At 43.0% G+C, this 14554-nt stretch overlaps 1 protein-coding gene across 1 annotated transcript in view; it reads right to left on the bottom strand.

Moving 5' to 3' along the window:
- Positions 1–755: 755 nt before the first annotated feature.
- Positions 756–14554, bottom strand: part of LOC147436623 (UDP-Glycosyltransferase superfamily protein) — a 71448-nt gene continuing 57649 nt past the window's right edge. Inside the window, exon 4 of the mRNA XM_086489468.1 lies at positions 756–1460. Within this exon, the coding sequence (XP_086345594.1) occupies positions 1227–1460 (234 nt within the window). The 3' untranslated portion in view covers positions 756–1226. The remainder of the gene's footprint in view (positions 1461–14554) is intronic.

Here is a 14554-nt window from a genome sequence, read left to right as displayed (position 1 = left end):
GGAAGAATCATCATTGTGATCTATTCCTCCATGCATGATCTCAAGGGTAACGTATTTAAGGGTTTTTACTCGGACAAAAAGGCTCGGCTTATATTCAAGAATTGAAGCATGAAGGATGCTTGTAGTAAGGAGGCTTTTCATCTCTCCTATACTACGCCATTGTTGAAGGTAGTGATCTCACACTTTATCTCAGCTCTTAACCAATTTGGTTAAACAAGCTACATGGAGGATTGCATCTCTTTTGGACCACTTGAGGTCAATCGACTGGTATAAATTTACTTCGAATTATTACACTTTTTGTGGAACATGACTATGTTGCTGAATTCATATCACGATTAGCAAAGTACTGTACTGTGAAATGTATAATGTGCACCTTCGAATTGTACTCCTTGGGTATACTCGACGTCTTGGCACCAAATCCCATGTCTCATTAGCATAAGGGCAACCATCTCCTCATCCATAGCCTAATCCCACATAGCCTAATTCCATAGCTTGACTACAAGATTGGCATTCCATTTTACTGACAAAAGAACTATTCACCAAACTATACTAGCACAAGGTATGGAACTCCAAAGTGTACCTGTAGGTTATGTAAAGAATATAAATTAAGATGCAAAATGAAAGACCACTTCATGGGCTTGACATACATACAAAATCTGATTACCTACATTGCAATTGAACGAGCCAACAGTTGGAAGGCCCAGAGTAAGGCCGACCTAGCACACAAAGAAGTGGTAGGAATGACAGTTCACACAGCCTCATAATTGTCTAAACTATTAAAGCACTTTAGGGGAATCAAAGAATAGAGCTTGAAAGTACCATTGGTGGACAAAGGATGCACCCCAAAAAGGTAAAGCCGACCAAGCAAATGAAAGCACTGCCACATTAGTGCTACAGGAGCATACTTTGTCACATGACATTCTGATGCTTGCACACTTTGTCACATGACATTCTGGTTTTGAAAGTCAATATTCTTTGTTTTGGGAGGTAGTTTGGCAAAGTTATGCAATATCAACATTCTCTGTTTTGGGAGCAATCATTAATTGGAAGGGGGTGGAGAGAGAGAGAGAGAGAGAGAGAGAGAGAGATGGGGAAAGTCTGTTGTAGTAGCTATGAAGCTCAAAACTATACAAAGCTGTTGACCTACCTTTGAGCCTGTATCAGCACAGGAATGATACCGACTTTTTTCCTAAACAATCAAAACCTTTGTACAGTCCTGGCACTCTTCATGAAGCTGAAAACAGTGACGCTATGTCTTCATACATGGTTTCCTTCAGATATCTTTGTTTGACTTTTTCTTTTCCTTTCAATCCCATGTCATGTCTCAATGTTGCGTTTCCTAAGAATGTTCTAATATGTTGAGCAAGTGCATGAACACCATCTACTCCAACTGGGTGAAGAAGTCCGCTCGTATAGTTGTCAACAATTTCTGATGTTCCCCCAGCACTTGTTCCCAAGATCTGCGAACAACAACCGTATCCTGTAAGAGAGACAGAAATGGCAATGGAAGAAAAGAAAAGACTTTTGCACAAACAGACTCAATGAGCCTAAATAGACAATTTTAAGGGCAAACTAGTCAAAACAACCAGGATTTATGCCAAAATCTATTCTCAGACTAAAATGCCCAATTTTTACCTTGAAATCAGGATCCAATGGAATTACAACCGGGATTTTTCTTTTTCAATCAGGAAATATACACTACAAACAGGAATATGTGAGCACTGCCTCCCCCTCAAACCTCTTCTTGCAGATCGACACAAACACAAGCTTGGCCTTAAACTCACTAACAGGACCAATAATCAGTGTTATCTGGGCAAAGCCTCCATGCGCTTGACAAAATAGGTGTGGCATATCGTCGGCACAAACCACACTCTTATTAATATTGATAAATGGAAGAGTAGTAAAAGTCGGAAGTTCAGAAAAGGCCATCATTTATGGCTACCTGTTGGGACAAGATCATTAACATAGAGGACAACAAGCGTCACAAGCCCACTCTCTTCATAGATATACAGACCTGGATTAATAGATGAAAGGCAAAAGCCATGTCATAGGAAGAAACCATCACTATTCTGACTCAGCAGTTGAGTAGCTTACTTTGGGTCTCTTGCAACCTCTAAACCTTGCATGGTGCAACAAAACTGGGAGATAACTCCACATAAACCTTCTCCTATAATTCTCCAATCAAGAAGGCCTGCTACAAGTGCAATCTATGGTGGCCAAGGTACTTCAGATGAGCCTCAAGGGCATACTTCAGACGATAACACGTGTAGTCAAGGGGACGTCCAAGGAGACTAGTTCCCCGTGTCAGTCTGTTTCTCTGGCTTACACCAAGAGTACCTTCCCTTTCTGCCTCGGATGGGGGATTTGATTGGCACTTTCATTGAGACCCTCAGGAAATTGCGACAGTTTCCGCCAGTGGCAAGTATACCAACAATTCAGGTTTTAATTCATGACCCCCAGATCCCCCTCGAAGGAGATTCTTCTTCCAAAAGATTAGCAGTAGAAGGTCCTTCCCTCAGCTGCCACTTAGGCTACGACCTCTGTTGCTCGGGACAACATGGGTTGGCCGTAGTGGACCTGATCAATGGGGCCACAAAAGACCTCATCCTGGACCTTGCAATGGGCAGCTAGCTCAGCAGTGGGCTCCTACAAGAAACCATTTTGAACCATAGAGGGCAGACATTAGGCTCACCTCCTAGCCATAGAGCCAACAGGGGCTCACTACCGATCCTGGGAGCCTGCAACCAGCAGGCTAGCCTCTACCACAAGGGCTGGTGTCCCATACCACCAAACCACACCGATTTGAGTGTGCAGGCAGAGTTGCCAAGGGCCAAGAGTCGAAGCGTGGTGTCACGTGTAGCGGTGAAGGGTTTAAGGATTTTAACTCAGATCTAGTACTTTGCACAAACAAGGTTCCTTTACTTGAGAGAAACTGAACTCAACCCAATGAAGAGAGAGGCGCACAGAGAGAGAGAGAGAGAGAGAGAGAGAGAGAGAGAGAGAGAGAGAGAGAGAGAGAGAGATAGATAGATTTTATTATCATCCTCATAGGTCAAATATGACCTATGGGACCAAAGTTACATGTGATGTAGTATGTGTATGGCTGATGAGTGACTCTCGATGCTCCAAAATTGTGGTGATGAGAGTCACAATGGAGAGCCCACACTGTGGCTGGGAGGGGGAAGTGTGTAGGTCTAAGTCATGGCTAAAAATGTGAGAGAAGCAAGTTCGGATGTGACCAAAAGCTGAGCGCTCTAATAGTGTGTGGTACTCGGACTCTCGAACTTGCAGTGAGCATAATGAGCAGAGTCGATTTGACTCTTCTCCATTGCCCCAACGCCCTATCTCGCATTGAAGAAAATGGGAGCTCAGCCGAATGGCTGCAATAGTGCGTATCGCCGACAAGGGGATAGACTCAAGCATGTACGTGTGAGTACGCTTTCCTCTTTCAGCGAAGAACATGGTTTTGTAGTTGGGGGCAATATGGGCGGTGTAATGTATGAAGCGTGACCCACCGGATTTCTCCCAAGCCGTAATACATTGGCATTGTAGAAAAGCTTCATTCACTTGGGAGTCAATTGAAGCATCATGTAGCAAGTGTAATGCATCCCATCTCCCAAACCACTTCTTTATGTCTTGCATCCATCCCGTGCTCAAGATCTTGCTTTTATGCGTCTTTTGAACTTTTTTGCTTGCTTCCCATGCAATTGTAGGGAGTCGATGTGAGGGGTTTTGACGCATCTTTATCATGTACTCCAAAACCCTTTCCATGCCCATAACCTCAATTGGAAGAGATCCCGACTCAAGCAGTAGGAGCATATATGGTGTTTGTGTCTTAACTTGGAGAAAGTTTGTAAGAAAACGCTTTTGAACATTCTCAAACTCTTTCCAAGTAGACTTTGAGATGCTCTCGCCCCACACTTCAACTCCATAAAGAAGAACCGATGTCACCAATGCATCAAAAATATACTTCTTAAGAACCCAACACTTGATGTTTCCCGCATTACACATGCTCTCAAATGCATAATATGCTCTCTTTTTCGCTTCCAAACGACGCATAGCACATTCATGCCACTTGTGATTGGACAGAACCTCAAGGTCAGGGTACTTAAAGCTCTCAACAACTTCAAGTGTCTCATTGTTGTACATAATGCATGGCTTCTCCGTGGTTGGTTTTCACAAGCATAACCTTTGTTTTGGATTCATTCACAAGCAACCCACTATGCAAACAAAAGTTCGCAAGGACAACCATAAGCTTTTGTGCATCTTCTAAAGTGTGTGCTAAAAGCACTATGTTATCCACATACAACAAAAGCATGATTACCGCATTGCAAATAGTGACCTCTTCAATGTCTTTTTCTTGCATAAAAAGTACCATTTGTTTCAATTAATCGATGCATAGACCAAAGAGAGTTAGTGACAACGGACATCCTTGTTTAACCACAATAGTGCTTACAAAAATTTCTGAAATTTCTCTTCCCATGCGCAATTGATAAATCACCTTCTCATAGATTCGAGAAACCACAAGCATAAACTCACTTTGCACTTGTAATTCTTTCATTCTTCTCCACAAATTGTTACGTGGAATCATATCAAAGGCTTTCTTAAAGTCAACAAAACAACAATACAATTGCTTGCTTTTCTACCGACTTTCCTCCATGAGAACATGAAGAGTGACAAGATGATCAATGGTGCTATGGCACAACGAAAACCCGCTTGTCTTTTTGCAAGCTTATCATTCTCTTCAACCCAATCACTCAATTTCATCTTCATTATGTACCCAAACAACTTTTCCATAAGAGACCCAATCATTATAGTCTAGTAGTTGTTTACATTCTTTACATCCCCTCCTTTATGGAAAGGCTTCACCTAATTAGTACTCTAATCATAAGGCATATCATGTTGAAGTACAAGGTTGAACATATCACACATCTACTCCTGGATAAAATCTCCCGTCCATTTGATCATCTCCGGCTTGATACCTTGAAGATCTCCCGCTTTGCAAGTGGCCAACTTTTCAAGCCCACTGCATACATCCCCAATATTAAAAAAAGAAAGCATACATGGAAGTGAACCATAAAATGACAATCTTTCAGCATTTGCTTGCTCATATAATTGCCTACAATGTGTGTACATATCCACAAGACTAAAGTTACCACCCGCTTGCCTCTCAAGTTTCTCCAAAATCTTCCACATGCATGTGTCTTTTCTTGGACTTGAAAAAGTTGTTGCTTTACTTTCCATCTTCTTCTCTTCTTTTGAATCAAAGCCTTGTATGTATACAAATAACTTTGATAGTTGTGTTTGTTGATACCATGGAGATGCTTTATGGCAAAGCATTCTTCGGCACAAGAACAAATAACTTTCTTGAAAGCTTCCCATTTAGTTTCCAATGGTGTGTCATATTGAAGCTTTGTCATCCATAACTTTTGCTCAACCATTTCAATGTACATTGGTGTCCGAGAGCTTCCCAAAATCTCATAGCAGAGAGAAAACCTTCTCAATATTCAGAGAGTAACTTTCGCATTCTCTCAGTCAAAAGCAGAAAAGAAAGAATAGAGGACGGACTATTGCCTTGTTCCTGTGCTTGTAAAGATTCTCCCTTAGTAATAAAGATAATCTCTTTATGGGGGGACCAGCCCATCTTCTAGTCTCCAATGAAGTGTCAATCTTTCTCTCTCCCTCTCTAATTCTCTTGAGTAATTGAAGTACAATAAAAAGTCAGTTTACGCTTCCGTATTTTTGTGACAGTGGTATCAAAGCAAGGTCATCTCTCTCTTTCTTAAGGATTGACGACTCTCGGCAGACTGCAGAAATGGAAGGATGTGAAATAGAGTTCTCTATCCTTCAACAGCAAGTGGCAAAGTTACAAAAAGCTCTCTCCCATCCAGAAGTCCAAAAGATTCTCCATACCTTTGAAAAAGGAAAGGAGAAAGTGCAGATGGGATCGAGAGAAATCCCGCAAAACCCAAAGACGCAAGAACCAAAGAAAGATCCTTTAATTTGAACCTCCCGCATGCACGAGAGACATAGGAAACCTCCAAAACGTCATATGCGGTTTAATCCAAAGGTCCAAGAGCAGGATCCTCCTGATTCTCCTCAGTTTTCTTTCATGAAGGATGTGGATGACATGGTCGCTCCAGAAGACATGTTTCTTGACGATCCGTCGCAGCAGGAAGTGCATTCAAGGGAAAGGAATCATGTCCACAAGGAGTCTAAGCATAGAAAGAAGGAGCACCATAAGAAGAAGCACCACAAGGAGAAAACATTCAAGTCAGGTGACAAAGATGTAAAATTCGACAGAGAACAAAACTGTTTCACGCTATGTGGATAGGTTTTGGGACGTTCTCTTGAAAGTCACCCCATTCAAAAAGATTGAAGATTCGGAGAAGATGCGCAAGTTTGAAGCAGAATTGCATGAAGCCTTGCAAAAGGCTATGAAGCTTTACCCTCGAGGTAACTTGCAGATACTTATGGAATCAGCTCACATAGCTGATGGAATACATGACAAGGGAACTCCCAGGAAGATGGAGCAAAGCACCTATCATGCAAAGCAGAAGGCTCTCCATGAACAATTTACCTCTACTTCTTCTCAAAAGAAGAAAAGAATCGCCTCCTATACAGAAGGAAAGCCAAATCAGCCCAAGAAAGGAAAATATCTCTCTCCTGCTGAATTGAGAAACTACATCAGCAAAGGAAGATGCTTCAAGTGTCGACAAATTGGACATATGAAGGGTGATTGCCCTACCAAAACCCCCAACCACCTTCTTCCAATGCAGTCCCAGATGTACAGAGGAATACAACCAAGGATGGAAAAGAAAGAGCTCTTCTCAAAGCATGGGGTAGCATCAATAACCAACGGGCTCTTATTCTGTTTGATCTTGGCAGTACAGACAATTTCATCTCTACAAAGCTAGCTGATGACCTGAATTTACAGCCCAACCGTTTTGGAGTTTCTATTCAAGCACAATCTGCTTTCAAAGGGCAAAACTCCAGTTCTACTCCAATCATAGGGAAGTTGAATTTAAAGGTCGACAACTACAAAGATCAAGTGTCTTTCTTACTAGCTTCACTTGAAGCGTGTGATGTTATCTTGGGGATGCCTTGGCACTACAAGATACATCCCATTCCTGACTATGTTCAGAAAACTTTATCCTTTGATCATAAAGGAAAGCAATATCTTATACTTGCAGATGCAGGTGATTGGCGCATCCCCATTGCCAATCACATTGCACTCAAGAAAGTAATGAAAAAGTGTGTTTCAACGTACTTAATTTTTGTAAGAGTGAGAGAGAGAGATGTGTCTACTTCACAACTTTCTTCCTCTTTAGAGCAAAAAAGAATTAAGTTATTAGAAAGTTTTGAAGATTGTTTTGCAGATGAACTTCCAAATGAACTCCCACCTTCTCGACCTGAGGATCATACAATTGATTTGATCCTAGGAAGTTCTCCTCCAAATCAGTCCCCCTTATCGAGTTAGTCTAATCCAACAAGAGGAATCCTCAAGCAAGTTAATGAACTTTTGGAGAAGGGCTTAATAAGGCCTAGTACTTCTCCATATTGTTCACCTGTCTTGCTAGTACAGAAAAAGGACGGCACACTCCGCATGTGCATAGACTATAGATCTTTAAACAAGATCACGATCAAGAATTGATTCCCAATCTCTCGGATTGATGACATTCTTGATAAGTTACAAGGAGCAAGTGTCGTATAGACTTGAAGAGCGGGTATCATCAAATCCGCATAGCTCCTCATGATGTGCATAAGACTTCATTTAGAACAACCTTCGGGTTGTATGAATTCTTAGTTATGCCTTTTGGACTCACTAATGCATCAGTCACACTCAACAAAATGATGGATAGAATCTTCACTCACATAGAAGATTTACAGGAGTTTTCTTCAATGACGTCTTAATCTTCTCCGAGATGGAAGACGAACACTATAAGCATCTCGCATTAGTGTTTGAAGAATTACGCAAACACAAATTATTTGTGAATGCTAAGAAGAGTGAGTTCTTTCTAAGAGAAATTCACTACTTGGGCCATATAGTATCTCACAACCAGGTGAGAATGGAGCATGATAAGATTCAAGCAGTTGTAGAATGGCCTACACCAACTACAGTACATGACGTACAGAGTTTTCTCGACCTCTGTTCCTATTATCGGCGTTTCATTCGAGCCTTTGCCGCCATAGTGGGTCCTCTCCATGATTTGACAAAGAAGCGGATTCCATCCATTGGGGGCTTGGATAAAAACAAGCTTTTGAAAAGCTTAAGTATCTACTCAGTCATGGACCTGTTCTCACCGTCCCTGATCTTCGCAAACCTTTCGAGGTGTACTGTGATGCATCTGGAGATTGTGTAGAAGCAGTTTTGAACCAAGAGAGTCACGCCATAGCCTACGAAAGTCGGTGCCTTAAAGATGCAGAGTTACATGCTTCCATTTATGAGAAAGAGTTAATGGCAGTAATTCATGCTCTTTCCATTTGGAAACATTATCTGTTAGGAGCTGACTTTATAATCAAGACAGAGCATCAGAGTCTTCGTTACTTTCTCACACAGAGAAAATTATCTCAAAAGCAGATGAGGTGGGCCAACTTTCTTTCACTATTCCATTTTCAGATTTTACACACTTCTCGCACAAAGAATGCAGTTGCAGATGCTCTCTCTAGGCATCCAAAGATCAATGCCATGACAACTATCTATCATGAGGAACTAGAATCTCTTAGTGAGATGTATCCTCAAGATACAGACTTGGCTACAATTTGGGCAAATCTTCAAGCTGGTCACTCAAGGCCACCTTATTCCATTAGGGATAATACCCTCTATCGTCAACAAGCAATATGCATAGCTCAGCCCTTACAACAGAAGGTGATGGATGAAGCACATAATTCTCCTTATGCCGCGCATCGGGAAATTGTTGCTACCACTAGTGTCCTCGAAAGATATTTCTTTTGGCCAACATCCGGGCGGATATTGAAAAATATGTACGCGAGTGTTTAGTATGCCAAAAAGTGAAATATGACAAACATAAAGTTTATGGCACGCTTCAACCACTCCCTGTGCCAAGCACGCCATGGGAAAGTATTGCCATGGATTTTATTATGGATCTTAGATCCAAGAATGGAAATGATGCAATCTGGACTATAGTAGACAGATTTAGTAATCAAGCATATTTCCTTCCAGTTAAGAAGACCATCAAAGATGATCATATGGCTAGAATATTTCTAGCTCAGATTTTTAAACACCATGAATTACCAAAGACTATTGTCAGCGATAGAGATCCTTGCATGACTAGTCTATTTTGGCAAGCATTGTTCGAGAACTTGAGAACTAAGCTTGATTTTTCATCAGTTTATCATCCTCAAACAGATGGTCAAAGCGAAATCGCTAATGCCACTGTTTTAGACCTCCTCAAGTGCTATGTTTCGGCAAGACAATCCGAATGGGAACAATACTTACCGTTAGTTGAGTTTGCGTATAATAATACCATACATTCCTCAACTGGTAAAGCTGCCTTCGAAATTATTTATGGAAAGCCACTCTTACTTCCTATTATGGTTACCAAACAAAACATCTTCGCCACAAATGAATTTGTACGCAATATTGATATTGTCTACCAACAAGTAAAGCAAGCGATCCTTTGTACTCAAGAGCAACAGAAGAGAAAAGCAGGCAAGCACAGAAGGACACTCAATCTTGAAAAAGGACAATATGTCCTACTTAAATTTGAGAAAGCTAGATTGAAAAAGTAGGTCGGAACGGCCCTTTTAAGATTAAAGATAAAGTCAATGAAGTGACTTTTCGATTGGATTTGCCTTCTCATTGGCGCATCCATAATGCTTTTCATGTAAGTCTCCTCCGACCATATGTTGGTCCTCCTCCAATGGCGCAAGTACAAGAAGATCCTCCAGAAGTCGAAGAGACTAAGGAAATTCTTCAACCTGAACAGATAATACACCACTCTGAGAGACAACTAAAGTCCGGGAGCCTACATCGAAAGTATTTAGTCAAGTTCAAAAATTACACCCCTTCAGATGCAAAGTGGATGACTGAGTCCGATCTCAAGGACTACCCAGACATATTGCACAGTTATGTTGACGTTCTACAGTTGAGGTCAACTGTTTAGAACCAAGAGGGATGTAACAATGTCAGACTTTGTAAATAATTAATTTATTTACGAGAAAATAATTATCTAATTAGTTGTGTGCACATCAGAATAGAACTAGCGGTTCTAGGGCCTCGGGTGCACCCAAATTTGGGCCAGAGCACCTCAAGGAGATCCTAGCAGAAAATACCTTGAAGCCCTAGTGATTGGGAAATCGAGTCTTCAATGAAAGGGTAGATAGTAGCCTCAGATTTCAGGCTCGCGCGTCAGTGCAAGCACAGGAATGAGATGGGGTCCTTGGAACAGTAACCCTAAGGCCTGAATTATTTTATGACCTTAGGATAAGTTAGTTAAAATATTTTTAAATTATTTATGCTTGACCAAATGGCCGGACAAGTGCGAACAGGTAATGCCAGAGCGGTGCCGGTACGGCATTTGCTGGGGAGCAGCTAGCATTTCATTGGTTGCATCCATGTGTGCAGTTGTGGTTCAATTTGCACATTTCATTAATAGCTTATGAACTTTTAAATGTGAAAGTTGAAAGGTTCAGTTATTAAGTAAGTGTGCCAAGTGGCACACTTACCAATGCAAACTAGCTCTCTCACTCCCACTCTCACCCCTCTCTCTTCCTAGCGTCCCCTTCACTGGTTGGCTATTTAGGAGCACTCCCTCCCTCTCTTCACAGGTTGGCAGTGCACCTACCCCCCCAAAAGTGAGCGTGCTCTACGCATCAGAGCTCTCCATTGAAGCTAGAGCATCATCCCTTGTGGTGCATGTGGAGTCTTGTAGCTCCCCTCACCTAGAACAAGATTCTCTTGATCATAGGCTACTGTAGGGGAAGATTCATCGCGAAAAAGTAGAAGGAAACTCTCTTTCTTCCACGCCTAGCTGCTGCAAATTCTCTGTTTTCAGCCCCTAATCACCTCTATTAGGATGAATTTCAGCAAAGCTCTTATAGAATCTAGTTCTTCTCTACCTACACTACGCGTACACTAAGTTTAGCGCAATTCCATCGCCAAAAAGGTCTCTATTTCGGCATTGGAACGTGCTCAGTTAACATTTTCAGGTTATGTGCAAAAAATTACAGCAAGCATGTGTGCGTGTATTTTGCGTGTTTCTCCCTTGTTTTTATTGCAGGAATGATTGTGCATAAAGGGACACAGTTAGCGGAAGGTAGACTCTCATTTTCGAGAGCTTCCGTTGAGTATTGTGGAAGATAAGACTCCCGTTTTTGAGAGCTTCCCAAAATCTCATAGCAGAGGGAAAATCCTCTCAGTATTCAGAGAGTAGCTTTCGCACTCTCTCAGTCAGAAGTAGAAAAGAAAGAATAGAGGACGGGCTATTGCCCCGTTCCTGTGCTTGTAAAGATTCTCCCTTAGTAATAAAGATAATCTCTTTATGGGGAGGGACCAGCCCATCTTCTGGTCCCCAATGAAGTGTCAAGCTTTCTCTCCCCCTCTCTGATTCTCTTGAGTATTTGAAGTACAAAGTCAGTTTACGCTTCCGTATTTTTGTGACAAGAAGCGAGAGAGAGAGAGAGAGAGAGAGAAGAAGAAGAGAGAGAGAGAGAGAGAGAGAGAGAGAGAGAGAGAGAGAGAGAGAACACCGCATGTCGGGTCCGGACCACCCTCAAGGGCGCCCTTGCTCTGTTGCCAGAGCAAGTACTTGCTTTAGATTACTTGCACAAATGTTGATAAAATGGCTAAATGCTGAATACTTGATGCTAATGAGATCTGGTGCAAAACGTTGGAATGAACTGATGTAAAATACTGGGCTGAATTGATGCAAAACGCAAAGCTGATCTAGTGCAAAACGCAAGGCTGAACTCCTGCAAAAACGTAGGGCAAGCCACAAAATTAATTCAAAAACGCTGGGGCTGATCTGGTACAAAACACTTGGCTGATCTGATGCAAAAATGCTGATGATGCTGGGTGCTAGCCATGGAAATGCTAGGTGTTGAGGTGATGTGGACGTTGGATGCCCCTGCGGGTACAGGGTTCTGATGTCCTAAAACTAAAGTACAAGTGACTCTTTTGTAGGTTTTCTAGCCATTTGCCCTACCTACTTTTTATAAATGTCATGTCAAAGTCACTTATTAATAAATGACTTAAGTGACTGTTCATATGCCTATATGCTTAAGTGACTGTATTGTGCGAGTGAGGGTATGCAACTATTGACCTGCCTGATCATACACGTCCTTCCACGCATGCATGCATGTATGAATATATAGATGCATACATATGAGCAGATGTAGATATATACTATATGTACATGACATACATATTAAAGTAAAAGTTGACGTATTACTAATTCGAAAAGGAAACCTGAAAAAATGCACAATTAGATAATTACAATCTGAAATCATAAAAAATTGATTCAAAAACTGTTAAAATAGTCAAAAATCTGAAAACAAAATCTGATAATAATGCACAAAAAACTGACTCGTACAAAATGATTCAGTATGTACGAACTAATGCACCGAATCGTCTTTTAGTACTAAATTTTTAGGATTAGAACTGAATGCGACCTTGATGGGTACCCCATCATCATTAATCTCAGACCAATCAACTGCCATTGCATCCGAACCCTTTTTCCTTTGCTTCCTCATGAAATTTACCACTTCTCGCGAAGTCTTCCTTTTGTCATCCAGCTCGATAGTCAAGTTCTGGATTCTTTCGCACACCTTTACATAGATTTCATCCTGCTCATTCTCAGAAATACTACATGAACTAGACGACGTCCCTTCTGAAAAACTATCCTCACAATGCCACACCTGTGCATGCCTCCTCTACCTCTTGGTTGATGGATCCTTTGATACAAAGTTAGATTGTTCTTTCCGAACACTTTCTGTTTCCAGACCCTTTTTATCAGCACTCTCTACATCACGTCTGACTTGTAAAACTTCCTTCAGACTCTGCATGTCAGAACTAGTTTCTCGAATATCAGTTGCCTTCTCAGGAGTCTACTCACCAAAACCAATCATCGGGACTCCTCCAGTTTGGGCCACCGAAGCTTCTGGCGCTACCCTACTCGTTTATCCCCCTCTCCCTCTCCCTTCGTGCTGCATCCTCTTGCAATCCCGCTCGCTACCGGCCTATCCTCAGCCCGCCCCTCCCCTTGCCGCGTGCAACCCTTGCTGGCTACCTTTCCCCATGTAGCCCCCCCGCCCGCCGCCCGCCTCCTCCCCGCTTCGTACATTGTCCCCCCCCTGGGCCCCAAGAAGACTTCACTTTGCCTCTGCCTCGACAGTGATGGATTTCTGACATTGCTCGCCGGAGCTTTCTCAGAGGGTTGTCTTCATTCAGTCCCCTTTCCTCCACAGCAGCACACAGATGAAGGCTCATGCCCCCCCCCCGGCCCCAAGAAGACTTCACTTTGCCTCTGCCTCGACAGTGATGGATTTCTGACATTGCTCGCCGGAGCTTTCTCAGAGGGTTGTCTTCATTCAGTCCCCTTTCCTCCACAGCAACACACAGATGAAGGCTCATGCTCCACCCCAGAGGGAATCTCAAGAGACTCCCTCGCCCGACCCTACAGAGCCTACCATCCAACTTGCCCTCTCGCCGACATAGCAAGCGAGCCTCGCAGTAGAGGTGGAGCGCCTCCAGGCAACCTCCGTCATCTACAAGATTATCGGCACCCGACCTAGTAGAGGGGAGGTGCGTGATCTCCTCCAGGTCCCCCCTTTTAGCAGAGGTGGGCAAGATTATCGACGTTCAGCTTCTCGGGCACGGCTACTATCAAATAGAGTTTGAGACTTCTGAGATGGCGTCCAACATCATCGCGATGAGCCCCCTTGCCATCCGAGCAGCTAGAGCTCATTTTTGACAGTGGCGCCATGGATTTGATCCGACTACCGATGCTCTCGTCGAGGAGGCACACCTACCCATCTCAATCTGCTTCCCAGGCTTGAGGAGAGAGCACCTCCCGTTCTTTTCCAGGATTGGCTCAGAGATTGGGACTGTCTTGGAGACACCTCACACGGTAACTTCAGTAGCTGCCGAGGCAGTTGGCATACCTACCTTACACGTTCTGGTTCGGGACACGCACACCCTCCGAAGGTAGTTCTACTTCCTTCGGTGAGTGGTGGGTGGCTCCGTGAGGGTGTGGAGTATTAGGGTCTCCCGAATCAATGCTTCATTTGTCGACATATGGGCCATCTAGCGAAGGCCTGTCCACGAAGGAGGCACAAACCAAGACCTAGCCTCCTAAGGCTGGCCAGACACAGCAAACAGAGACACAGGGAGCTCAGGCAAGTTCCTCCGAATCTGGTGCCTAGACAGAGGAGGTTGGCAACAGGTCCGTGGTAGACGTCGCCAAGGACCACCACGCCAATTCGTCCCCTCGGTAGTCGTCCTACACCAGGCTAGCAGCAGTGGGTTCCCACAAGAAACCGTTTCAACCCCTTACAACAGGATGAGCCCACAGATATCCCCTCCACCTAGCTT

Source organism: Adiantum capillus-veneris, chromosome 18 (assembly GCF_014529385.1).
Source record: "Adiantum capillus-veneris isolate H3 chromosome 18, ASM1452938v2, whole genome shotgun sequence".
Classification (NCBI taxonomy): domain Eukaryota; kingdom Viridiplantae; phylum Streptophyta; class Polypodiopsida; order Polypodiales; family Pteridaceae; genus Adiantum; species Adiantum capillus-veneris.
This window is presented reverse-complemented; position numbering and strand designations above follow the sequence as displayed.